Source organism: Callithrix jacchus, chromosome 13, assembly GCF_049354715.1.
Source record: "Callithrix jacchus isolate 240 chromosome 13, calJac240_pri, whole genome shotgun sequence".
NCBI classification, from domain to species: Eukaryota; Metazoa; Chordata; class Mammalia; order Primates; family Cebidae; genus Callithrix; species Callithrix jacchus.
In genome coordinates this window covers 67,028,455-67,056,282 of record NC_133514.1, presented here as the reverse complement: position 1 = coordinate 67,056,282, position 27,828 = coordinate 67,028,455, and the positions used below count along the sequence as shown (strand labels likewise).

At 43.8% G+C, this 27,828-nt stretch overlaps 1 protein-coding gene across 5 annotated transcripts in view; it reads right to left on the bottom strand.

Annotated features, from left to right (window-relative positions):
• Nucleotides 1-781: 781 nt before the first annotated feature.
• Nucleotides 782-27,828, bottom strand: part of LAMA3 (laminin subunit alpha 3) — a 261,611-nt gene continuing 234,564 nt past the window's right edge. For all 5 annotated transcript variants that reach the window (XM_078347895.1, XM_035270754.3, XM_078347896.1 and 2 more), the window contains 13 exons: nt 26,900-27,017; nt 26,384-26,524; nt 24,382-24,521; nt 23,355-23,486; nt 21,734-21,887; nt 16,563-16,726; nt 12,119-12,302; nt 10,112-10,252; nt 6,758-6,917; nt 6,205-6,335; nt 4,281-4,374; nt 2,937-3,056; nt 782-1,267 (listed from right to left, as the gene is read on the bottom strand). In XM_078347895.1, the coding sequence (XP_078204021.1) occupies nt 1,122-1,267; nt 2,937-3,056; nt 4,281-4,374; nt 6,205-6,335; nt 6,758-6,917; nt 10,112-10,252; nt 12,119-12,302; nt 16,563-16,726; nt 21,734-21,887; nt 23,355-23,486; nt 24,382-24,521; nt 26,384-26,524; nt 26,900-27,017 (1,825 nt within the window). In that variant the 3' untranslated portion in view covers nt 782-1,121. The remainder of the gene's footprint in view (nt 1,268-2,936; nt 3,057-4,280; nt 4,375-6,204; nt 6,336-6,757; nt 6,918-10,111; nt 10,253-12,118; nt 12,303-16,562; nt 16,727-21,733; nt 21,888-23,354; nt 23,487-24,381; nt 24,522-26,383; nt 26,525-26,899; nt 27,018-27,828) is intronic.

The following is a 27,828-nucleotide window of genomic DNA, read 5'->3' as shown; positions in this document are numbered from 1 at the left end:
GCAGTGTGGATGTCAGAAGAGAACGCCGGGTTGAAGGGATGTGACTCAGTTTCAGAGGTAGAGGAGGGTGTGTAGCTATAATAATACCACATAGAATTACTATATTCAATTTTTAAAAATTATTTGTTATTTTTCTTCTGATGAACAAACACTATGTAGAGGATATGGAAATGCTTGCACGGCCTTCTCTGTTAGGGAAAGTGGTGCTGGGTGATAATATTGGTTCAGTACATTGTTCATTATTTTGTAGATAAAACTAGAAGTGAGTCTTCCATCCCATTGACTTTGGTTAGCTTGATCACGAAGCTTCGGTAATGGTGCCTTACATCCATCTCAGCTTCCCTACTAGGTATTTATGCCCTCAAGGAACTGATCATCATAATCTAGACTTGGTTGGTGGCAGGCTGGGAAGGCTAGGATTGGGAAGCCAATGGGCTTCATTAATTAATGGGCTCATTAGTTCAGTTTGTTTGTAAGTTACTATTTCATGAATATTATGTGTCTCCCCAATTGGATTGCATATTCCTTGAGGGCAGGAATTATTTCTTATTCCTCACTGTAGCTGCAATACTGAGCACACACAAAAACCTTATCAGTATATGCTCAGTGATTATATGGAGAAGGCCATGCTGTAGGTAACACATCAGGTGCTGAAGAATTAACAATGGCCATCAAACCATTGGTTTTATGCTAATAATAAAACATCATAATTTAAAGACTACACTGCATGTTTTAATCCCATAAATTATAACCCTTTAACAGATATGAAAGTTTCATATTCTTAAAGTGCTTTAAAATGTATTTAATTTTTTTAACAAGTAGAAAGACTATTTCTTAAAAGACATTTAATTTTTAGTGGAAATTAATATTGCCAAAAACATTCTGTGCATATTTGAATAACAATTTTTTATCTTCAAGAAACGGGATTTTGATATAAAATACACATGTAGCACTGAACGCCAAAGTGATGGGTATCCATGGTCAGAATTCAAAATTGGATTTGCTATTAAACCTGTCTGGTTGGTGTTCTGAGTGAAGAATGATCTTGAGCTGGGGAGGGAGGTGCATTCGGTAATCAGTGCTTTTGAAGGTGAATTTCCTTGCTGTGAAATGTGTTTGGGTTACTGGTCAGGACAGCCATTCAGACTGACAGGCCCCTGGACTTCCAGGGCTTCAGTGACAGGGACAGGGATGTGGTTGACATGAATATTCCTCAGACAGCCAAAGAATGATTTCCACACAGGGAGCCTCAGTGTCGTCAAATTGGCTGAAAGAGAAAGTAGAGAGGCATTCAGTGAATAATTCATATTGTCAAGGGAATATTCCTTGGATTTTAAAGATAGTCTTTTTATTTTTTTGGACAGGGTCTTGCTCTGTTACGCAGGCTGGAGTACAGCACTGTGATCACAGCTCTCTGTAAACCTGGAATTCCTGGGTTCACTCAATCCTCCCACCTCAGTCTGCCAAGTAACCGGGACTAGAGGCATGGGCCACCACGCTGGGCTAATGTCTAATGTTTTTGTAGAGATGAGGGGGAATCTCGCTATGTTGCCCAGGCTGGTCTTGAACTCCTGGCCTCAAGTGAACCTCCTGCCTCAGCCTCCCAAAGGTCTGGGATTACAGTCACCATGCCAGGCAAAAGATAGTCTTAGTGGAGAAAACTAACGTAACCCTGTATCTCAGCCCACCCAGCCCTCTCCACTTCAGGCAGGCGTCTGACACTCCACCTGCTGTGATAAATCAGCAATGATGCTACTCTTTAAGTTCTTCAGAGGAGAATCCACAGCCCAAATCAATAGCTCTAAACTGGTGCTTTTTATGGGTAATGAAAGACCTATAAAATTAACAACCAGACTACAGTATATTTGGAGGGACAGAAAACAATGAAGAATGAAAAGGATGAAAAGGCTCTTCCTGGGCAACATTCCAGTCTCAAGCTTGACTCCATTTCAGCCTGCCTGATTCTCCTAGTCTGGCCCATAAAAGCTTAATAACTCACCAGTAAAACTAAATGCCTGGAGAGGACAGAGACCAGTTTTTTAGCCCCTTTCCTGATCCTTTGCTGATATCAGGCTTCTAGGTTAATGCAACCTCTTAAGAGAGGCTTATAAATTACAGGCTTGGGGTTGAGTGTGGTGGCTCATGCCTGTAATCCCAGCACTCTGGGAGACCAGGTGGGTGGATCACCTGAGGTCAGGAGTTTGAGACCAGCCTAGCCAACAGGGTGAAACCCCATATCTACTAAAAACACAAAAATTAGCTGAGCGTGGTGGCATGTGCCTGTATTCCCAGCTACTTAGGAGGCTGTGGCAGGAGAATCACTTGAACCCGGGAGGCGGAGGTTGCAGTGAACCAAGATCGCGCCACTGCGCTCCAGCCTGGGCGACAGAGTCAGACTCCATCTGAAAAAAGAAAATTTACAGGTTTGGGACTTGGGGAAACAGCAGTAATGAGGCCAGGGCTTCCCCGACAAGTGCTCCTTTTTAGCAGTTGCCTTTCCCCACATGCCAGTGCAAAGGGCCTCACCATCTCCACTGTCCAGCCAAGAGCTGCCCTGCTACAAACTCATGGGCTGGAGCATCACATTTGTTAAGTTAAGAAGCGAATCCCTTTGGGAGGCCGAGGTGGGTGGATCACGAGGTCAAGAGATCGAGACCATCCTGGTCAACATGGTGAAACCCCGTCTCTACTAAAAATATAAAAAATTAGCTGGGCATGGTGGCGTGTGCCTGTAATCCCAGCTACTCGGGAGGCTGAGGCAGGAGAATTGCCTGAACACAGGAGGTGGAGGTTGTGGTGAGCCGAGATCGCGCCATTGCACTCCAGCCTGGGTAACAAGAGTGAAACTCTGTCTCAAAAAAAAAAAAAAAAAAAAAGAAGCGAATGTTCAGAGCTGACATAGGGCAACATGTTATAGAAGTCAGGACAAGAGTTACCTGGAACACCTCCAAGGTGTAGTGGTTCTTGGGTGCTGGCAGGTGGGAAGGGCATCTGTCCAGCTGTGAAGCTACTGTCTGTGTCCAGTTCCAGGTGCAGGATGTGTTGTTTTATGGTGACTGGGGAAAGGAGGCTGGTTAGGTCAGTCATCGGAGGGGAGCCCTGCCTGATGTCTACACTACTGACTTTGTTCTAACTCCTTCCTACTGGTCTGTGGGAGTGCTCTTTGCAGGAATTTGGTCAGCTTAGATATAAATTCAACTAACTTCTAAACACCAGGTAGTGCTTCTACGTACATGAATGAATTTAATCCTTCAAATGAATCTGTGAAGAAGAAATCATTGTTTCCCATTTCCCAGACAAGAGAATGTGTCTCACTGATGAACCTGACAAGATGGCTTGGTTACCGAGTAGTGGGATTCAAGCTCTGGTCTCCTGTATCCAGAGGCCGTGCTGATTTAATGTGATCTCAAGCAATCCTCCTGCCTTGGCCTCCCAAAGTGTCTTCATACTTTCTATGAAGACACTGACTTCTGAAAACTGATGCCAAAGACAGTGCTTTTAAACCTCGACACAAAATTTCTCCCATGTTAACGATCTCAGCTAATTGCAAGGTAGTTGCCTTTTAAATTAGCCAAGAAAAGACCACATTTTTACAACAGGTATTTTAGCCAATACAGGTTCATAGATCTCTAATATCTACAAGTAACTAACAAAATTCCAGATTCTTTTTGAGAGGAAATGCTTGCTGCCTACTCATTGGTTTGTCTAATGGTCTGCATTAATATTAAATGGTTGTTGAAAAAAACCCAACAATGAGGCTTAACAAAAACCAGATACTGAACACTGAGTATGTATTAGACATTGGGCTAAGCGCTTGTCACACATTATCCCATTGAATTTCTGCAACCTTAAGAGCATACCCTATTTTTATCTCCATTTTACAGAAGAGGAAATTGAAGATAGAGAACAGTTAAGCAACTTTCCAAGGTCACACAGGGAAAGGGATGGAACAAAGATTTGTCCTCTGTTCTGACTTCAGAGCCAAAACCTAAATCACAATGTTATACTATCTGGAAAACTGGCATAGCTTACTAGTGTGCTGGGCCCCAGATACAAACAGACAATAACAATAAAACATTCGATAAGTTCTGGAGAATTGGAGGTGGCAACCATGAGTGACAGAAGCATGTCTGGTGATGAGAACGGACACAGTAGCCTGGGGTGCTGGCCCTGGTCAGGTACTATGGATGGAGGGGCTGAGGCTGCCTTTGGGATGTTCAAGTCAAGATGGAAAGGGGGCCTGTGTTAGTGCATGAACAATCAGCTACTGAACATCGTACCTGCCACCGAGTGCCACTGTCCATCACACAGAGACTGCTTTGGTGCGACTGACGTCGAGGTCCCACCTGCTCCACTCTCCATAGAGGCCGTGAGCTAGAACACACATGCATTTTCCCATTTCATTTAGAAAGACAGGTGGAGCTGACCTTCCCCTGCTATCTTCCCTTCCCAAACCTGGCCCCACGGACAGCTTAAGAGCATGTTAGATATTAGCCCTCCTCTTCTTCTGCAGCAGGTGACCGCATGGGGTCCAAGGCTTCCAGAGATCTCTCTACTGCATCCTTTCCAGGCAGGCAAACTGTAAACCAGGGTGGACCCCAGCCTGGTTGCCAATGGCAATGAGCTGTTCCCTCTAATCCAAACCCCGCCCCCATCAGTTCAACACAAAGGTTACTGATTGGAATCCCCTTAGTAAATAATGGGTGACAGTGGCTCATTGTGGAAGGATATGTGAGATGTGGAAGGCAAAGCTACTGTGGAGGCCTACAGCCTGCTGCAAGGGCCAGCCAATTGTAATAGTTCCATGCAAGCATTATCTATAGAGGGGTTTTCGTCCAAGACATTAAACAAGCAAAATGACTGAGTTTGCGCTGGGCATGCACTGGGAGCCAGGCACGCAGTCTGTTTTGTGCAGAATCCCTCATTCCTGCTTTCTAAACCAGGGTCTCCTCCGGGATCTTTCAAGGGTTGAATCAATGGGAATGAAATGAGAGGACTAAAGTAAGTGTATTTATAAATAATTTACATTTAATTTGCATGTAGCCAGATGGGACAGCCCATTCACAGGCAAGTTTGAGCTGAACAATGTCACTGCTATTATGAAGGTCATCAGGTCTTGATTTGTTTTCCTGAGAATAATTCCTTCCCGGAGACTCTCAGTAAAGACTCTCCAGTCCCTCCTCTGAAAAACCAGAATTGTCTCAACCACCTTGCAAGCTACCAGAGACCCACTTAGACTTAATGAAAGGCTACAATAAAAAATGTTCTAGGAGTTTTGGGCATTTTCTTTTCTTTTTTGAGACAGAGTCTCACTCTGTCACCCAGGCTGGAGTGCAGTGGCGTGATTTCGGTTCACTGCAACCTCCGCCCCCGGGTTTAAGCAATTCTTTTTACCTCAGCCTCCTGAGTAGCTGGGACTACAGGTATGTGCCACCACACCTGGCTAATTTTTATATTTTTCTTTTTTAGTGGAGATGGGGTTTCACCATGTTAGCCGGGATGGTCTCGATCTCCTGACCTTGTGATTCACCCGCCTCGGCCTCCCAAAGTGCTGGGATTACAGGCGTGAGCCACTATGCCCAGCCCAGAACATTTTATTTTCTTCTGGGATTCTTTTCCCCTCACAGTTAATAAACTGCAGAAGGATGGAGATGAAAGAAGACGGCATATTATATCAATCTTTCACTGGAGGCCTCAAGTAAGGGTCTTCCTAAAAGAATTTGGTTTTAATGGGACATCTTTGAGAAGGAAAGAGATAAGTGGGTGGTGGAAAGTAAGATATTGACTCAGGCCTGTGAGTGATGGGACAAATGAGGTCACAGAGAGGAAGGAGGAAGGAATCCATGAGAATTGAGTATATGGCAATTTCTATAATCATGACAAAAGCCTTAAGATACAGGAGTTATTATCTACATTTTATAGATACGGCTGAAAGAGCTTAAGTAACTTCCCAAGGGCCATATAACCAAATGCTGGAGCTGCAATTCAGCCCAACTTGTTCGAGTTTTACCAGTTTTAAAAATTAAGAACAGAAAACGTGAGGATAAAATTACTTGCTAAAGGAAAATGTAAGTTAGCCCTGAAGTCAAGGCTCTTAAATACCAGACTGGATCCCATTCTCTACTATAACCTGACCTGCCGTGGCCTCCAGAAGAGGAAGCTGGTCTCCACAGACCCTCCCCATGGCATCAGACTGCTACGCACCTTCCCTGCCTCCATGTAAACACATAAGTGCTTCCCGGGCTGACTTCCGATGTGTATCAGGATCCCAGTGAGACTTCTTGGGCGCATGCTGAAAACAAGCTTAAATTCTGGCCCCAGCAACACAGAGTGAGCTTTCCAAAGAAACACAAAGCAAAAGTTAAGGCATTGCTATGAAAGAAAACAGGATACAGTCCTTTTTTTTTTTTTTGAGATGGAGTCTCACTCTGCCGCCCAGGCTGGAGTGAAATGGAGCTCACTGTAACCTCTGCCTCCTGGGTTCAAGCGATTCTGCTGCCTCAGCCTCCCAAGTAGCTGGGATTACAGGTGCACACCACCAAGCCTGGCTACTTTCTGGGTTTTTTTTTTGCTTTTTTTTTTTAAGTAGAGAAGGGGTTTTGCCATGTTAGCCAGGCTGGCCTTGAACTCCTGACCTCAGGTGATCCACCTGTCTTGGCCTCCCAAAGTGCTGGGGTTACAGGCTTGAGCCACTGTGCCCAGCCAGGATACAGTTCTTAAGATGCAAAGACATAAACTCTAGGGAACTGCTCCTTACCCAAGATGACATGACCTCCTTCTCCAGAGAAATAAATGCCTTTCTCCAAAGGGCCCCCCAGGCAGGAAGACACCCCCGAGCTTGAAGAAGGGGTATCCAAGGGTTTTGAATCCAGCTGAAAATTCTTCAGGCATCCCACAAAGCTATTTGTGGGGAAGGTCTGCAACCAAGAAAAAAAGAAAAAGCTCATTACCTACATCTCCAAGAAAGGCATGGTAGCCAAGGCGAAGGGCACAGTAGCTTGTCAGCAAAAGGGGGAAGGTAGGTAGGGATTCATTCTTCCTGCTTCCGAGTCAGGTTCTTCAGACTCAGATTCTAACAGCTGTTGTATTTGGCTCTCTGTCCACAGTGCCAAGAAAAACCTGCGTACCAGATGTTGGGTGGGTGGTTGAAGTTTGCAGGTGCCACCAAACCAAGTGGTGTGTGTGCAGGAGGGCGGGGGTAGTGCAGATTGCTCACTTGTGCTGGAATAAGAACAGAGATGGTTGACCTGACCCTGGTCCTCACAGTCGGAGCAGCAACAAGGGAAATTTCCACCTTACAGTTCACAGAGTTCACCATCTCTTTGCAGGTACAAACCCCTTCTTAGACTTCTATGAGGCAGTGTGTTAGCATAAGGCAGGGCAGCTGGCAAATATAAAGAGGGCAAAATGTTCCAAAAATAATAAAATGCAAAAAAATCTTGCTACATTGTTGGGCTTAGTACACTACCACCAAGTCATGAATGCTGCAGAGTTAAAATAAGACACGGTGTGCATCGTCAGTGGGCTTTCGTGGAGCCCCATGCCTGCCTAGAGCTGGCTGGAACAGGGGGCTCCTCTCCTGGGGCCCTGGAACAGGCTTGTGGGGTTCTGTGATCTCCTATATTATACACCAGATATGTTCTGCATGTGCATTTTCCTGGGGAGAAGTACTGTAAATTTCATAAAATTCTCAAGAAAGTTTAAGAATCATTGAATAAAACTCCTAGACTCCCTTCTAGAATGAATGCCTTTAGGGGTCTGAAATCCTACAAGACAGATATGGTAATAAGGATATGGTAACTTCAAGAGAAACTATTGGATGGGCGGGTGACTCACGTCTATAATCCCAGCACTTTGGAAAGCCGAGGCTGGTGGATCACCTGAGTTCAGGAGTTCGAGGCCAGCTTGGCCAACACGGTAAAACCCAGTCTCTACTAAAAAAAACAAAAATTAGTTGGGCTTGGTGGTGTGTGCCTGTAGTCCCAGCTACTCAGGAGGCTGAGGCAGGAGAATCTCTTGAACTTGGGAGGCGGAGGTTGAAATGAGCTGAGATTGTTCCACTGCACTCCAGCCTGGGTAACAGAGTGAGACTGCATCTCAAAAAAAAAAAAAAAAGAAAGAAAATGGTGATGTGATACCATTTTCACATCATGGCACGAGCATCAACAGTAAACTACTGACTTGGCTCCCTATGAAACTTTTTGTTTCATAAGATTTGTCATGCTACCCAATGAAAAAGCTGTGCCCTAAAGCTAGGACTCTGCAGGATGGGCCAGAACCCAGCATTGATCCCTAAGGGCTGACTGCAGTGCTGGTGTTGAGAGGCAGACACTGATCGGATGTGGCCTGCTCCTGAAAAGGATATGTGGGAGGGCCCATGAGATGGGTTATACCCTTGGGTTGAAAGAAGGCTGCAAAAAGAAACTTGGCTTATAAAGAGGATTGTAAATGGGGTGCTACTAATTGCCCCAGATGTTAGGATGCTGGGTGTGACCAGGGTGGTTTAAAGAGTATTTATCTGAGGCCAAAGAATACCCAAATCCTGCCCCATCCTGATTTCTCTGAGATGAAAACAGAACAGAGGTTGAGAAAAAGCAAACATTAACAATGAGAATCCTCCTTAGCAATTAATATGTGGTGTATGTTATATATATAATGTGTATTATAAATAATGGAAATATGTTATATATTTTTATTATCATATACACTCATTTTTAAAAATGACCGTATATAAAAGTGACTATATATAACAAAGCAAAGTAATACTCTATTGCCTGGTCGGGTACAAGAAATATACTTTATTGTATAACACTGGAGCTCTGGTCCAAACCCCAGTGCAAAACCCATGTGGGCCTGGCTAAGCCCTGGCTGAGGCTAGGTCGGCCTAAGCAGCTAGCATCCAAACTGGTGGAGAAGACCTGCTTTCATTATGCCCATTTCTAGGCCCAGATTTGATCCCAGGCTCTTTTGTTTTCCCCACTGCAAGCAAACATCACCCCAGAATATGCCACCAGGTCTGGAGGAAAGGGGCAAAAGTTGCATTAAGGTGAAGGGCAGTCTATAGACCTGAACTGTTGAGAGGCTCATCTTACTTAACTTTGTCAGGGGAAAAGAAAAGGCAAACCTGGGACAAGAAAGACAGGTGCCCAAGGCTGCCTCAAGTAACCCTGTTGCAATGAATACTATGGCAGGGGGTAGGAGAGAGGAAGGGAAAGTGCACCCACAGAGCTCAGCCCTGTAGCTGTGGCCCTATCAGAGCCTTGTACTTGACAAACCTAGAAAAGCAACCCTCTTCTGGGGACAGAGGAGTCCCAACTTTCCCTTTGCCCAGCATTCCCAAGTTTGGTTTTTGAGATAATCTTGTTACTTTAGGCATTAAATAACATTAAAACACATATTCAGTCATTAAGTTATTCTTTTTTCAATTCTCTTTCTAGCATTTGGATGAGGAAAAGGAACAGCTTTCAGCTTTGTGCTAATATGTCTTAAACACTCTCTTGATTACGTGTCAAGCACCTTCTTCTCCAGGCAAAGAGCACATAGGTCACATGACCTATTTGACATTAACAACACTGGTTTTCAAGTGTTTATTTCTTTTGGTTACCTATTATTTATGGTAAAGAATATTAGGTTTCCATTTATGGGAGAGATAAAAAGATCCCGTCGAAGCACATTTAAAATAAATAGTTTGATGGAGAGAAAACCCCTAAGCCAAAGTTTTACCTGGGTATGGCAGAGGTGGTGAAAGTGGCAGAAGTTACTGCAATTTTGAACACATTATGTGAATCAAAAAATCTCTGTCTATAACCTAAAACCTATGTTTTTGCATTCCCTAAAGCAGAAGCCAATAGATTCAGGTTTAGGAAGCAGTAGACAAGCCCTATCTTCACCTCTTCAAGGTCTGCGTCTCAACCTGCACCTTAAAAATGAAGACTTGGGGTTAAGAAATAGATGCCTCCTCTGTGTGCTTGTGAACATTAATTAGACCCTTAAAAATCATTTAAAGTATTTTGACATTCTCATATGTTGAGTATTTTGAATATCACATATAAGTATGTCTGTAATACAAGGTGAATTGTTTTTATCCATGGCTCTGAACATAACTATTTACCTTTGGTTTCCCTGACGGAGATGATCCCAGGTAAACTGGCGCTGTGATGCTGATGGTGGAGTTTCCAGGCAAACTTCCCTCCCGGACCCTCAGTCCGTCCACAACCAAGCGCCCCTTTTCTCCATCATGGCCAAACACCACCTTCAGAGTGAGGAAGATCCTTGAGTTGCATTTTTACCTTTGACAATTGGCGTTGTATTTTATTAAATATTAGTAGCCAAATAAAAACAATGTTTTTCTGCTCCTTCAAACAGCTTCAAGAGAGTTTTTTTATCCAGTTATCACCATCACCATCATTTTGTGAGATTATGTTAATATTGAACAAACTGAAAAAGGGGGAACTAAAAAAAGCTTGCTCCGAAGTGAACTAATCAAAAGATATTATAGAAATGATCTGGAAACTTACACAAAAGATAAACAGTTAAAGGCACATCCACAGGCAACCCCCCCCCCCCATTAACAAAGGGGCAGAGACAGTGTGTACAGTGGTAGGAAAATGGGTGTGGTAGAGTTGTGGCACCCAGGGCAGGCCTCTTGGGGCAGGTGGAAGGAGGGCACCTCTCTTCTAATAAGAGGAACAAGTGTTTGAACTCTGCTAAAATTTCTAATCCCTGGGGTCTGGTGTGAATTTTGCCATCTCATGGCTGTGAGACTATTCACTGATGATGCTTCCATTTAAATGCCAAGCTGTGACCTTCAGCCTCTACTGCCTGCTGACATCTGGGTTTGAAGGTCTGACAGGCCACACAGGCCATGCAGCCCTGAGATGTTCATGGCAGGACTCTGCATCTCCCCCAGCTCTGAACTGCTCTCCTCTTGACCACATCTGCTTCTTCTCCATCTTCATCTCAGTAAATGCCCACTAATGACCCAATTGCTGGCCCCAAATCACAGGACACAATCTGGATTCTTATCTTCCTCTCACCCTCTATATGTGATCCATCAGCAAGCCCGCGTGGTTCTACCTTCCACATGCAGCCCTGGCAGTCACTTCTCCCCACCACCCCACAGCCTCTGCGAGCAAAGGCAACAGCAACCACGTGGGCTCCCTGCTGCTACTCTTCCACCCTGGCAGTCTCTTCAGCTAAAGAATTAAACAATATATGAATCTGTACATGTAAGAGTTTTAAGACTCTTTAAAAGCTTTACAGACACTTTCAAATAAAGTCCAAATTCATAGCTTGGCCTTCAAAGCTTAAATGATCTGGGCTCTGTCTTCCTCTCTAATTCCATTTCTTACCACTTTGTGTTTTTTCATTCAGCTAATTCCCACCTCCAGGTCCTTGTTACTTCCTCTTCCCTCTGCCTGAACCCCCTCCCCATAATCTCATGTGGCTGCCACCTGTTGCACCTGGGCTTTCCTGACTGCCTTGTCTAAAACAGTCTCTCTGTTCTGTCATTTTCTTACCTCACTCTAGTGTTTTCTCAAAGCACTTACCAATCTCTGACATTATACTGAGGAATATTTGCTTATGTGTTCCAGAAGGGCAGCTGAATGACTAAGTGAATGCAACTTGTCAAGTCACTTATGTTTTCTGAAGTCCAGTTGCCTCCTTAGAGAAAGAAATAGGTCATTTCTTGCCTTAAATGTTATTTCTTTGAATCTAGAATGCCTTTAAGCAAGAGATGAGGTGCTAAGGTCAGTCCAGGTCCACAGAGGGGCCTGGAGGCCTGGAAACTGGCCATAGGGGGAGAAATGGTCCTGGAGGCAGGAGTGAGAGTAGGCAGGGGGCACGAGGCCACCTGGAGACAGCTGGAGGGGATGGAAGAAGCAATGAGTAAAGTCCATCTTGACTTTACTGTCTAGGATGACAGCCATGCGTGGCGTGTGCCGCAGCCTCCAGTACTGAGATGCCAGGCACGCAGCGCTTGCAAGCTCTCCCACTGCACACAGCTCTCCCACCACACGCCTTTGTGTCTGGGAAAGATGCTGGGACTCCTATTTTCAGCAACTCCAGCAGTGAATTCCGCACCAACTGGAGATACTGACACAGCCCCAGCTCTTACCGTGTGCCATTTCCCGTCATTGCATTTCTCCTTGCTTTTGAGTCTCAGTTTTTTCCTGTCTGTCCCCAGTGCAAAGACCAGATGTCCTTTTGAAAGATAAAGAGCCATAAAGGACTTCCTAGTGCCCATGTGAAACACCAGCCCTCTGGAGGATGTTGTCTGCATGTCCACAGCAAACTGTGACCTGTGGTGAAGAGCAGCAATGAAGAGAAATAGAGGTATTCAGTGTTCCTCCGAATCTCAGAGTGGAGACACAGGTTGGGGAGCACCCAACCCCCATTTTTTAAATGGACAAGCTAAGGTAGGTACTGATTAGATAACCTGTTTCTCTGGGAACTTTTTTTTTTTTGAGGTGGAATTTCACTCTGTTGCCCAGGCTGGAGTGCAGTGGTGTGATCTCAGCTCACTCCAACCTCTGCCTCCTGGATTCAAGCAATTCTTTGCCTCAGCCTCCCAAGTAGCTGAGATTATGGGCACCTGCCGTCACGCCCAGCGAATTTTTGTATTTTTAGTAGAGACAGGGTTTCACCATCTTGACCAGGTTGGTCTTGAACTCCTGACCTTGTGATCTACCTGCCTTGGCCTCCCAAAGTGCTGGGATTACAGGCATGAGCCACTGAGCCTGGCCAGCCTCTCTGGGAACCTTAAAAAGTGATTCTATTCCAACTATTAATGGTTTTGTTGGATAATTTCCTTACTGAATCTTTTATAAAAAGTCTACATTTTTAAAAGTTGGGGTAAAATACACACAACATAGATTTTGCCATCTGAACCATTTTTAAGTGTGTTGTTCAGTACTGTTAAGTACATTCACATTGTTGTATAGTCCATCTTGAGAACTCTTCGTCTTGCAAAACTGAAACTTGTACCCAATTAAACAATAGCTCCTTGGCTTCCTTTCCCCACAGCCCTTGATAACCAACCACCACTCTACTTTCTGTCTTGATGAATATGACTACTCAAGGTACCTAATGTAAGTGGAATTGTACAGGACTTGTCCTTTTGTGACTGGCTTATTTCACTTAGAAGCCTATACTTTTCAAACCCAATGAATATGCATTGTTTTGTATGCATTCATGGAGAGGGAAGTCATAGGAGAAGTGGGGGACAACTTGAATAACAAGGATGTGATTCAAACATCAAAGAAGTGTTTCTTTTCTGTAAGACAAATTTAATACAAAGGCACGGAGGCATAGACCCACCTTCTTCCACATACCTCTACATTTCTCAGACCCTAATACCCTACCTATGAGGGAAGAAGAATGAGGCAAATATCATGCAGTAAAAGCAGAGTGCGCCAGGCATGGTGGCTCACACCTGTAATCCCAGGACTTTGGGAGGCCGAAGTGGGTGGATCACCTGAGGTCAGGATTTCAAGATCAGACTGGCCAACATGGGGAAACCCCGTCTCTACTAAAAATACAAAAATTAGCCAGCCATGGTGGTGGGCATCTGTAATCCCAGCTACTGAAGAGGTTGGGACAGTAGAATCACTTGAACTAGGGAGGTAAAGGTTGCAGTGAGCTGAGATCACACCACTGCACTCCAGCCTGGGCCACACAGCAACTCTGTCTCAAAAAAAAACACAACAAAATAAAACAAAACAAAACAAAACAAAATAAAAAACCAAAAACCAACCAGAGTGCAGGTTAGTGCTCATTTGCATGACATGCTCTATGCCTCTATGCACATCCAGCTAAGCAAGCTTTACTTTTTATGAAAACCCAACTCATTCACCCATCTATCCAACAAGTATTTAGCAAGTGTGGGGGATGCATAAGGCACGGTGCTGGACCTAGGAATGCAGTGATGAATGTTTCATTCCTTGAGTGGTTTATGGGGCAGGGGTGCCCTGAGAGGGATGCATAAAGGTGTGCATGAAAGGGTCGTGGGAGATGCAAATATCAGCCGGCTATCTTCAGCCATTCCTGTGGCTAATGTCTAAGCAGACAGCAGTAGAGGGTAGAAACTGGGTTCATCCCACTCAGAGTGGCATCCCCAGTGCCTATTATGCAGTAGGCACTCAGTAAATAGTTACTGAATTGAATTAAATGGTAAGTGGAAAATTCAGAGGCAGAAACTGGAAGTGGAAAAAACAAATTATACTGTTAATTCCCTTTGCTTTTTAATTCTTGAGGCTAAGATGCACATTTATTCTTCAGATTAACAAGTTTCCTTGAGGGCAATGTTCTTCAAAATGAAAGAGAAATCTATATTTGTTAAATTAAGACAACCAGATGGTAACACTGCTCAATATTTCTCCTGGTGTGTCTGTGTTAGTGCGGAGGTTTGGAGAATGAGGGGTAGCCAAGTTAGGAGGATATTAGAACATGCCGCAGAATAGAAAGTACTTTCCATATGTGGGACTGGTGATCAGACTTGATATTTGCTTTCCAGAGCTATTTCCTAAAGCAACTTTCGTTCATAAAAGACTAACTGACTAACACCCAAAAAAAGGCATCAGCGGATTCAGATCTCAATATATGATACTGTAGCTGTGACTCTTCATTGCTGGAGGATGGGAGGACAGGGCAGAGAGCTAAAGAGCATTTTTATACATTCACCAAAGGGGTAAGTGACAGCACCAGTTGTAAAGGAGTGTCAGAGCGCTGCCAGAATGTCAATCAGAGTGAGAACAACAGAATCCTCCAACTCCTACAACTTTCTGAAAACATCTGATTGCTATAACATTTGGGGCTAACATAAGTTGAAAATCATATTTACTGATTAACTTTTTAAAAAATGTTACTTTTTCATTTATGATGTACAGTTTAATGTTGGACAGGAAGGCACAGGGGCTGAACTGTCAGAAGTTGGTAACTCACTGCACTGAATGTGCTGAGAGAGAAGCTGCCAGGGAGGGGAGGGAGAAGATGATGGAGAGGCCACAAGGGGGAGGCCAGAGGTGGGAGGCTGGGGAAAGGGGAGTTGGGGCAGTTTCTTGAAAGAGGGAGGTCATTGTCATTAAGGTCAGCTTGACCAAGAAAGCAGGGATGGGGAGTGGGGTCTTCCCACCAACCAGTAGCCAGGGGAGGGCATAACTGGAGGGACAATCTCCCCTCCCTCTGCCTTAGCTTCTGTTAGCACAGTTTTGGAAAATGAGGGACCCCGAGACTTTCCATGGGGCAGCTGGAGACATGGAGCTGTTCACACAGGCTTTCTCCTTCTGAGCTCAACATTCAATCTTTCTCTGGCCTTTACCTGTCTCTGCCTGTGATGCACGCTCACAGCTTACTGAGTGGGCTTCAAGCGCCAGCCTCCTTATAAGCTATGGCCTCTCCTCCCTGCAAGAAAAGCATCATCAAGCCCACTGAACTGACAGGAAAATTGAGGTCCAGAGAGAAGTAGCAATTTGCTAACATGCAAATTGGCATAGAGGGACAGCTTAGGCTTGGAAAAGTTAAACAGCCTGTGGCCGCCATGAAGTCATGCTCCAAGAGAAGCTGCGGTGGGGAGCACAGTGGGGCTGCCATGCCCTGGGTCTTCAGTGACACCCAGGGGTACTCGAGTCAGGCCATTTATGGTCAACAATGGGCTCTTCTCAGAGATGATCTCTGCTTGGGGGCACTGCACTGCAGCCTGAGGTCCTTCCTATCTGGCTCTATCCTCCCTGTACCCACCTCTCAGTGTCTGCAGGCCCACAGCTCTTCCTGCCTGCTCCCATCCCTGTCCCTATCCCCTCCTGGTCATCCTTCACAGGCTTCCCCACAATAAATCCCTTGCCCATCTAATCCCATCTGAGTGTCTCCATCTCAGAGGAGCTGCCCTGGCACATGGCCTGGGGTCACAGGGCCAGTAAGCAGTGGAGGGGACTGAAAGCCAGATTTTAGAGCCAGGTCCTTTTAACCTCTGGGCAATTCTGCCTCTGTAGAAAAGCCATGAAGAAATGGTCAGCACCTTTTTAATCTGTGTCTTCTTCGAATCATCTGAAAATGACAAACCTTGTTTTACTACTTTTTTCCTGACATAATTCATATTTCTGCTCATTCCCCTCTCCCCAGAAGAGATGCAACTTGTTAGCACAAAAAGGCCAAATGTATTCTCTAAAAATGATCTATCTGGCACTGCAGCTACCTAAAAGGAATGATTTTCCTTTCACTACAGAATACAAGAAAAGAAAGGTGATTTATCATAGAAATAAAACAGTAGCTTTAAAAAAAAAAGTCAGCCTTATTTTTAGAACACCATCAATTCTAAACCAGAGCTGAGCTGATTGTTTCAGCCTCGGAGCAGTACACCCTCACGTTTGCCTCCAGCTGTTGGGAGAGCACATGGCAGGCAATCACGTTCCCTGTCCTGTGCAGGCCAGCACCTCTTTGTACAAAAATGGTAGTGCCACCTTCATTAGAGACAGCTGCATGGTGTCATGGCAGCCAGACTTCCCTGGGTGGAATCGCAGAATCAGGTTCTGAGCTGGTGCTGGGGCAGGAAAGCTAAATAATACCTGGATTTCAGCAGCTCCTGAGGAAGCTTGAATAGCAAGTGGCTGGTGGGAATATCTCCAAACCGGAGGGCTCCATGATTGGCCTGCATCCTGGGAAGTGGTGAGCAAGCATCTTGCCACACCTTCATGCTCCTTGGGGAGGCTATTGGTGTGTCTTGCAACAGCTGCATGGGAGAAGAGCAACACCACATAATTATCAGGAGACACAGTGAAGAATGCTTGTCTTGCTAAGTATATTGCTTAATTTTCACCATTGATCCTAAGGGATGAATTCAGTAGGGCAATAGAAGGCCTGGGAAATGGTACTGTGGAGATGGGAAGTTTCCACTGAGAGCCCTTCCTGCGGGTCACTGACTGGCATGGAGCAGGCAGAACAGAGAGCTCATTCTTTAGCTCTTTAACCTTTCCCGAAACCAGACCCTTGCACTCCCTATCGGTGCCCTAGTGTGGCTTTGATTTGAGGGCATCTTGCCACTGGGAAGGTATAAGACAGGGCTAGAAGGCAGTGGGGCTCATACTTTTGAGGGAAACAAAGTTTAGGAGAATCTAAATACCCCGTTTTCTCTCCCTCCTTCTTTGGGAAGCATGCATGTTATTCTCATCTTACACAAGTCTGGGTTCTCTTCTGAAAGCGGCTAACCTGGGACCAGTGGCTGCCTGTTTCCCCTCTCCACCACTGAGTATCAGAAAAACCACAGTGTCGCTTGAGGGAGTCAGCATTTGGCCAGCAGCACCGAGACGCCCACAGCCTGCCAGTGAAACATGGAGCTGCAAAACTGCGGCCACCTCCCCTAACAACCATTCACTTGGACAGCAGGGCAGGTGAAAGGACCAAGATAGCAGGAGACAGAAAGAAGGGAGGGGACCACATCCTGTCCCCACTTCCACCAGAGTTGACTCATGCAGAGAAGTCTGTCCTATGCTGGATGAGGCTTTGAACTTTTGAACAGGACTGAGTTTTAATGCAGAAAAACAACCATAATAAATGTTAAATGTGACTAGGAAATCGTTGGAAGTAACTGAGATTCCCCAGGCCTGCCCCTCTTTTCTGCACCGCAGAGCTCAGATTCTGAATTGCCCATGTACCTCTCCCAGGTGCTCAGAACTCAGTGGGGATCTCCACCAGTCAAAGCAAAGGGTGGGGATTCGCCTTACCACAGGTTGGTTCAGAAATGAACATGTGACCCCTCCCTCCTGCCGAAGGAGCCCTGAGAGGAAGTTGAAGGTGGGGCTTCTGATTCCATATTAGCACAAAGAGAAACCCAGGAAGAATCGGTACTGCTTGTGCTGGACCGTGTAGTGAGGATTTGATTCCCAGAAGCACGCAGGATGGAGCCAAGAGAGCCAAGAGGAAGCAGAGCCTCAAGCCTCACCTACCCCAGCATGGCTCACCATATAAGATTATTGTTATCGTTTAAGTCATTAATTTTGCAGTGAGTTTTCTGAATCAGCAGCTAAAGGCTTCCTGAAAGGTTCACATTCCTTCAGGGGAGAGTTTTCTTCCCTGACCCAATTCCTGGATACAGTGCTCAGAATGCAAACTTGAAATCAGTCATTTGAAATGATGCTTGCACATTGCTAAATGGAGATGTTCTACCATACCCAAAAGAAACTTAAGTAAGTTACTTAAATCACAGCCAAGCCTTGATCCTATTGAGATTAGAACCCAGCCCCAGCTCCTGCCTGGGGCTCACACCAATGGGCCTCACTCCCTCTCTGGGAGTCTTCTCTGTGTGTCAGTAGCATGAGCATTGAGATGAATAGTTTTGACAGATAGCCTTTGCCACCAAGTCCCCCTTAATTACCTTAATGGTATCATCATCCTTTAAGGCATCCAGGCTCAAAAAGTTGGTCATGATGGACACCTGCATCCCTTGCCTCTCTCTTGCAATAAGTTCTCATGTCCTGCTTTTGATCCGTGTGACATAATTTTGTTTCCACTTCTTCCTTTTCAATTCTAGTGCCTATGCCTTGAACGTCAGCCTGACTTTTTTTTTTTTTTTTTGAGACAGAGTCTCACTCTGTTGCTCACGCTGGAGTGCAGTGGTGCGATGTCAGCTAACTACAACCTCCATCTCCCTGGTTCCAGCAATTCTCCTGCCTCAGCCTCCCGAGTGAGGTGCCCACCACCACACCTGGCTAATTTTTGTATTTTAAGTAGAGACAGGTTTCACCATGTTGGCCAGGTGGTCTTGAACTCATGACCTCAGGTGATCTGCCAGCCTCGGCCTCCCAAACTATTGGGATTACAGGCGTGAGCCACCACGCCTGGCCGGTCCTGACTCTTTTGCTGAGATGACTGCAGTAGCTTGACCATCTGACTCCTTGGCTCTAGAGCTTTCCTACACCAAATCATTCCACCGGCTGCTGCCAGCTTAGTAATCTTTAATCTTTTTAACTGCTTACAGCACTCCTTTTAATGACTATAGACAAATGTCCAATTGACATAGGTCATATGAGGCTTGCCTGATCTGGCTCCAGGGTGTAATTCCAAGTTACCTCTCTCTAGTCTTTCTCCACCAAATTTCCCACTGTTCACCAAGCTTTCTGGGCCTGTAGAGCACATTCTTTGTGCTTACGTTTGAATCTTGTGCTCTTGTGCTTCTGGGAATCACATCCTCGCTACACTGTCCAGCACAAGAAGCGTGGATTCTACCCAATATCTCTTTGTGCTAATGTGGAATCCTTTATCAGAAGCCCTGCCCTCAACTTCCTCTCAAAGCTCATTGGCCAGGAGGGAGGGGTCACATGTTCATTTCTGAACAAACCCCTAGTAAGATGAATCCCTACCCTTCACTTTGACTGATGGAGATCCCCACTGAGCTCTGAGCGCCTGGGAGAAGAACACATTCTTTGTGCTTAAAAGTCTGAAGTTTGAATTCTGACTCTAGTATTTACTGGCAGGGTGCTCTTTGGTAACTTTTTTTTAACCTCTTAGACACAGAATTTCCTGACCTGTAAGGTTGGCATTTTAAGTAGAGATGGGGTTTTACCATGTTGGCCAGGATGGTCTTGAACTAATAACCTCAGGTGATCTGCACCTCTGAGAGAGGTGTGGTAAGAAGGGAGAGAAAGAGCATGAAGTCTGGTGAGAATGCATGCAGCGTGTCTTGTAGCTATGAGTCCCAGCCACATCCTGCCTCCAGCTTTGGGCTTCTGCTCAGGGACCAACAATATTCACTCATCTAAATTTGGTCACCTCCTCCAGAAGAACCCTCCTGATTCCCACTATAGGATGGCCTGCTGTACCATCCTGTAGTACCCTTTCATTTAGGTTTTCATCAGTGTGCGCGGTAATAATAACTAGCATTTAATGCATACTTACTATGTGCCAGGCCCTTTTATAAGTATTTTGTATTTATTACTTCATTTAATCCTCACATCAACATCAGGAGCCATTACCATTATTTATCTTCATTTATATCAGGGAAAATAGACCCACAGAGAGGTTCAATAATTGTCCAAAGTCACATACCTAATGCATGGTAAAGCCGGATGCAAACCCAGGAAGTGTGACCCTAGAGTACTTAACCACTAAGCTGTGCTGTATTCTTTCTGCTAATGGGAAGAGACTAATGTCCTATTCTATCTAAACTGGTGGCTTAGATGGAATGCCCCCAGAACAAGGGGAAATGAAATTGTGTATCCATGAATGTTTTCCATATCAAAAGCTCCAGTCCCACCCTATCTGCTGAGGCCCATGCACAGACTCCTGACTGTCTCCTGCCAAACTTCTGCACCTGGGTGTCCTGCAGGTGCCTGTCACTCACTACACCACAAACTCCATTCATTCTCTTTTCCTCCAAATATGTGTCCTTCTTCTATCTCCATGGAGAGGGCATCTCCATCCATCCAATAACCTAGACTGGATGCCTCAGAATTATTTCAACTCCTGCCTCTCCCTTGTCTCCCCAATTCAATTATTGTCTGAGTCATGTGTATTCTATCTTATAAATAGCTTTTGAATCCATTTGCTCTCTCCAGTTCACCATCACTGGGCTAATTCAGTCTCTCAATAACTTTCAGCCTTACAATGAAAAAAATGAATATATGACTTCATTTCTGATGGGGCAATTCTAAAGATGTTCCAGTAATGGCAAAATGACAACCCTTTTGGATTTATGAAGTATATTTCTTCTTAATAGCATAAAACATTATTTTATTAGGTATTATCTGTTCATGCTCCCCCAAATCATTGTGCAGTGGGGGAATATTGGTAGAGAAGCAGCATGTGGTTGACATTAGGTGGAAAGTGTGTTGAACAGGAGCACACTGCTCCCAAGAGACCATAGGCTCCTGGGTTGGAACTCCAACTCCACCTTCCACCTGTGGGAGCTTGGGCAGAATTGCTTACCTTTCTATACTGCAGCATAAGGTTAATGAGGGATTTGGTAAGAAAATCCATTTGGAATGCATAGTGCGGTGCCTGGCAGATCAGAGGTGCCCAATGTTATCCATTAACCATATTAATTGTAACCCCAGAACTGGGGAAGTCACATTGTTGACCTGGAGCAGAGCAAGGGGCTCCTTAAGCCCCGATCCTGTGTTCAATTCATGACAATGTTCTGCTCCTCTAAATAAGGAGCTTCATTTCCTCAGTTTCTCTCAGTGCTGTACCTCAGAATCACCTGAGGAGCTTCACAAACTACTGATATGCCCACTGACTTAAGGATCTGACTTAATTGGGTCAGACGTGGCCTGGGCATTGGGGTGTTAAAGCTATTTCTAATCTGCAGTCAAGTGTCCACCACATTGGTTTTGACAAGGCCCGGATGTATGGGTGTATCTTCCTATAGGAGTTGCATCAGAGCAGAGGGAAGGTCTGTGGGCAGGAAAAGGAGCATGACCCTTATATTCTACAGAAAATCAGGACCTGCCGGGGACACAGCAGAAGTGTCAAAAGAGCAAGATATCAGCTACAGAAATTAAGAAACCTAAGTCATGGTTTTGTTCTGTGAGTGCAAAACTTGCCAACTTTTCATCAATATGCAAAATAAAAGCTAAAAAGATAACCACTTCAACGTTTTGGTGTGGTTCAGCTGTTGATAACCCAACAATCCCACTTGATGGATTGGTGATCTCTCACCCTCTTCTCCAATATCTCCCACAAGGCAGGCTTAGGGGAATCCTCCAGGGAGGAATGAAACCCAGGATTAGGTTTGGACACTTACCTGGTTGATATGGAAAGTCTTGGTCTTGTTAAACCTGGTAGAACCTTTAAGCAACATTAGAAAAGGTGGTTTGTTTAAATTGCAGCCTCCCAGGGACACGTCTCTCTTGAGAGAGTTATTGGCCAAATCTAGGACTTCGGGACTCAGTGATAACCTGGAAAAAGAGCAGAAATGAAAGATGCTGCCAAACTTGGACACATTGAGGAAGACCCGCTGGTAGAGAGAGCTGATTTGAAAAACTGCACGTTTGGGGGATAAAGAGGGATTGGTTAATGGGTACAAAAATGCAGTTAGAAGGAATATGATCTAGTGTTTGGCAGCACAGTAGGGTGACTCTAGTTAATGAAGATTTACTGTATATTTCAAAATAGCTAAAGGAGAAGATTCGGCATGTTCCCAATACAAAGAAATGATAAGTGTTTGAAATGAAGGACATTCCAGTTACCCAGATTTGATCATTACATATTGCAGGCCTGTATCAGAATATCACATGTACCCCAAAAATATGTATTAATACAACTATTATGTATCAATAATTTTTTAAAATTACACATTCTTATGGTCATGGTTCCTAGACAAACTTTCATCTCCTACTTTGGTATCACCTCTAGAAGCCTGTGAGGAGCCCAAGAAACTTTTATTGACTCGGGACTGTGGTGGGATTGTGGGAGGGCTGGGATAGTATAGTTCTTTCTTTGAAATTGGTGTCATATAGAAATATGAAAGTAAAATATGCACAGAGGGGGTAGATGGCCACTAGATGATACAGAATGATGGTAAACATAAGGAAACTTCAGAGGTGAATTTATGGAAGGATTTTCTGACTATGAGAAGGAAAGTCTTAGACAAATTTGCTTTATCTCCCGATTCTTGTGCAAGCTTGTTATGGCAGTAAGCTGTTGCTAACCATCCCTGTGCCTTCCCTATCCCTCCCACTTCCTGCTCCAGTCACTGAATTAGATGTGCAAGGAAAATGTTTCATCAACCAGGAGGGAAATGAGAACTCTAAGCCTCACCCTGGCCAAGGAGGATGGAGCCCTGATGGGTGGGAGGCTCCCTGTCATGGTAGTCTAAGAGTTCCAGCCTGAGGTTCATAGCCAGAACCAGGCCCTCTTCTTACCCTGGAGAAGATTTTGCCTCTTATCTAAAAACAATCATTTTTTATTAAAAGAAAATATGTAAACACTTGCATGGAAGCCCCAAGCTCTACTCTCTCTCTGTTAAATATCACATCAATGTTGTGGTGATTTGGTTTCCTAAGATAGCACTGGTCCATGCAATTCCTTGGACTTGAAAACCATGGCGAGCTGATTAAATCTAACTGCACAATCCTGATTATAATGTAATAAAATTTTAGTGTGAATATTTTTCAGGGCCATAATCTGAAGTTAATTTTAATTAGGCCTTTCCCACGGTTGCATGCCAAAGCTGCTGCTCCAAAGGGAGGCTGGGCTCAGGACTTTTTGCGGGTTTGTTTTTTAAGTGTGTATCTTGCCAAAGATGGCATTTTGAAAGACTGTGCTATGAGAGCCTTGTGCCACACACATTGGCAAAGCCGACTTTCTTAACTGGACCAAAGAGATACTCTTCTCATCAGTTACCCACAAAGAGGATCACCTACCTCTGGACAAAAACATTGCTGATACAGCCCTCAAAATTGCTCCCGCCCAGACGCAGAGACTGCACAGAACCTGAAATGCGTTTTAGCCTTTGGTTATTTCTCAGAGGCTGGTCATCGATGAGAAGTCGTAGTCTGAAAGGGAAGAATTGCAAATCAGGGGTGAGAACTGCTGGAAAAAAGGGCCCTTGTCATGTGGCCAACTTACTGTCTATAACCCAGACTCAATATTTGTTATCTAAAATAACTAGTGAAACTAGACTTTATTTTTGAAGAGCATTACAATTTTTTCTCATATTTTCTTTTGCATATGACATTCTTGTGAAAGTATTATACATGTACAGAAAGTGCATAGGCTATAAGTGTTCAGCTCAATGAATTCTTGTAACAGAAATACAGCAACATTACCAGCACCCAGACAAACAGAACAGAGCAGTACCCCAGGAATCCTGCTCCTTTTAACTCTATAGCCTCCCTCCCTCTATGCTGAATTCTGATGGAATGGATTAGTTCTTGCCTATTTTTGAACTTTGCTTAAAGGAAATCATATGGGATGAGCTTTAATGTTTGACTCAATGTTTCCCATATTATGTTTGTGAGGGTCACTCATGTCATTATATATAGTTCTAGATCCTTCTTTCTTATGGCTGTATAGCATTCCATTTTGAATATACCACAATTTATCCATCAAATTATTGATTTATTTTAAAATTTTATTTATTTATATTTTATTTTATTTTTTCTTAGAGACACAGTTTCACTATGTTTCCCAGGCTGGTCTTAAACTCTTGGCCTCAATCAACCCTCCTGCCTCAGCCTCCTTAGTTGTTGGGACCATAGAAATTAGCCGCCAGATGTGGTGATTGTTTTAAATGGAGAAATTGAAACAGAATAAGGAAGAAAGGCTAAAATTTATTAGAAAAGTAGTTTTAGTATCAAGAACAAATATTTTGCAAAAAGACACCAGAAAATTCCATTAAACTAAAGAGAGTAAACCTTACTCACAGCTCTGACATATTATTCTACTCACCCAGAGTTGTCACTTATTACAGATACATAATGCAGTAAACCATCCATATACGTCTGTGGAGATTTAAAAATTGGGCCACCGCTATCTCTGGTGCTCAATTCAATGTGACCATCTTCCAGAGTGACCTGCAGGCTACTTGTCTGAAATCATCATAGGAAATACCCATCAACTAATTTGCATTTTAGGATTATGCCTGTATCCATACTGAATTTGTCATCAAAACCATGTATAAAACAATCAGGATGTTTTGACCCAAATGCTTTGACTTTGCTTTGTGCTCTAGAGATTTATTTTTTGCATATTTGACTCCATGTTTATAAATATGAAAATCCTATGCAAATTATATCAACACTGATGAATTTGTCAAAATCATTTTTTGGGCCTACAAAAAATTAAGCCAATTTAATTTCTCAGTTGACTACACAAAACAGTTAAACCATTTCTAAATTTTTCTATTTTATCTTCTTCTTATCATTAATTGAGAAAGAGTCTTGCTCTCTTGCATAGGCCAGAGTATAGTGGCACCCTCCCAGGCTCAAGCGATCCTCCCACCTCAGCCTCCTGAGTAGCTGAGACCACAGGCACACATCACCACAGCCAGCTAAGTTCATAATTTTTTGTAGAGACAGGATCTCACTACGTTCCCTAGGCTGGTCTGAGACCCCTAAGCTTAAGAGATACTCCTGCCCTGGCCTCCCAAGGTGCTGGTATTACAGGTGTGAGCCCTCCTGCTCAGCCTAAATTTTTCTATTTTTATTTTGCTGAAGTTATTTCTATCAGGATTACTTTGTTGCTGAATAAATTTTATAGTAAAGACTTAATTCCTCAATTTTTAATATAAGAATATTACAATGATTTCTTCTCTTCCATCATTATAAATTATTTATTTCCTAGTCATTATTTCTGGGATGTCCAATTCTCCACGTCAAACTCTGAAAATTTAAATTTTGGCAAGACAATTGGACTCTTTCTGTCAATCACTAATTTTAAAAATGTGCAATCTCAGCACCTGTCATTTCAATTTTGTTCCTGTTTCTTTCTGCTAAGTATAATTTCTGCCGTTTTCAACAAGATGGGATTCTTTGGTGAGATTTCAGTCTATAACTTAAGGTACCGTCCATAACTTAAGCAGGTATACATAACCACACTAGCTAAATCTGCTTAAGTTATAGACGGTTTCTCATTGTAGAAGAGAATTTATGTGGCTCTGTTGTATATGAGGAAAGAGCAAGGGATCTTATTTTCTTCAGTTCCCCAGGTGTAAATATTGTCCAACTAGCTGCTGCTGCAAAAAGACAATCTGGAGAGCTACCTTTCGTGCAATCAAAATGGAATCATAGGGAAACACTCTAATTTTCTTTCTTAGTTCTGAAACGTTAAGCTAAATTATTAACTACAGTAATTATAATCCACCTTAACTCTTATTATAAAATATACTTAAAAAGAATAAAAATGAGTCCATGAATACACACAAATGCAACTTTGTAAATTATAATGTTTCTTTTTTTTTTTTTTAGACAGTCTCGCTCTGTCATCAGACTGGATAGAATGCAGTGGCGTGATCTCGGCTCACTGCAACCTCTGCCTCCCAGGTTCAAGTGATTCTCCTGCCTCAGCTTCCCAAGTACCTGGGATTACAGGCACGTGCCACCACGCTCTGCTAATTTTTGTATTTTTAGTAGAGATGGGGTTTTACAATGTTAACAGGATGATCTTGATCTCTTGACCTCGTGATCTGCCCACCTTGGCCTCCCAAAGTGCTGGGATTACAGGTGTGAGCCACCGCGCCCAGCTTATAATGTTACTTTCTAAACCTGATTTTTTTTTAGAACCTACCCCAGAGAGTGAACTAATGTTCATGGTTGAACTATACAATAGCATTTACTGTGTGATGATAGAAAAAATGTCCAACACTACTACTTTCAAAATCTCCCTGTTGTTTTCAACATCAAACTTTGAGTCAGGTTTAAATCTTGTTTGATATTAATGCACTATTGCATACCCGTGTCTGATGATTTAATAACATGCCACTGGGTTGAAAGGTCTGAAATCCAAATGAGGCCTGGAGGTGGTCGGTAAGTGGTAAGCCCAAATTAATGAAACTCAATTGTCCGCTTCTGGAGAACGAGGCAGATCGCACAAGCTGAAAGGCAAACATGGAATAAATGACTGGCATTGTAATCATTTCTTGGCTGAAAGACAGCACCTCACCCTATCTCACTTTACCCAAACTGATTAACGTGATTTATGTAGCCTCAGAAAGAAAGAGCACACTTTTCTGCATAAGTCACCAATCATCTGTGTTTGTGTAGATAGTTGGTATTTCTACTTTCCTACAAATTTAATGTGCAAACCTGAAAAGGTTCAGCACCTTGAAAGTACATGGGGAATGTATACGAGCCAGTTCACTGTAACACTGTGTGCTACCAGAAAGAAGTCAAAAGTTGCTGTGTTAATGGATACAGAAGGTGGGTTGGCTGGGAAGCACTCCTTCATGAGATTCTGAACCTTCACTTACCTTCCAGTCTTCTGAGCACTTTTTGGTTACCCCCACAGTATCATTCAATCTAACGACACCACTGGTTTTCTTCAAATTTTTCATGCAGCCACGGAAAGCAGGCGTAGAAATGTTAAATCTGATTAGCAACACAAACAAAAGGAAGAGATGGATCGTGCCAGGCTCACGTGAAATCAGAGCTGAAATGCTGTGCTCGTTAGTAGTTTTCACCCATCAGCGAGTATGTGTCTTATGTTTATTGTTTGCCATGGGATTCCTATAATGCTACTTATTTCATGATGCTGGGAGAACTGACTTCCTTTCTGTGTAAGTTCGCATTCTCAGCTTTACAAATGCAGACAACAATGGTAACAGAACAATGGCCAGTGGCCGCAAAAGGTGCAGAGGCAGAGAAGATGCACAATAACTGCCTGTCCCCCTCCCTGGAGTCATGGCATTGCACGGTGACCAGGACATGTATTAATAAGTTAATAGATGATATCTTATATACACAAATATTAATAAAATAATACATAGTTTATAAGAACCAGGAATGCTCTAGAAAAACTTTTGCTCTTTTTTTTCTGTTCACTGTGAAGTTTGCCACTGTAAAGTCAGAAGAAACAAAGTTACTTTTTGGTTCTATCCAAAAAAAGTGTAGCTTGATTTAACCAGTGCCGAGCTGAAACCATGGAACACACTGGGTTCAGAAGTTGCTGTATCCACCACCTCCTACCGGTGGGACCTGGGCAAGAAGTTACTGCGAGGATTAAACAAATTAACGGCTGGGTGCGGTGGCCCACGCTCATAATCCCAGCACTTTGGGAGGCCAGGGTAGGGGGATCACTTGAGGTCAGGTGTTTGAGGCCAGCCTAGTCAATACAGTGAAACTCCGACTATACTAAAAATACAAAAATCAGCTGGGCATGGTGGTGGGCACCTGTAGTCCC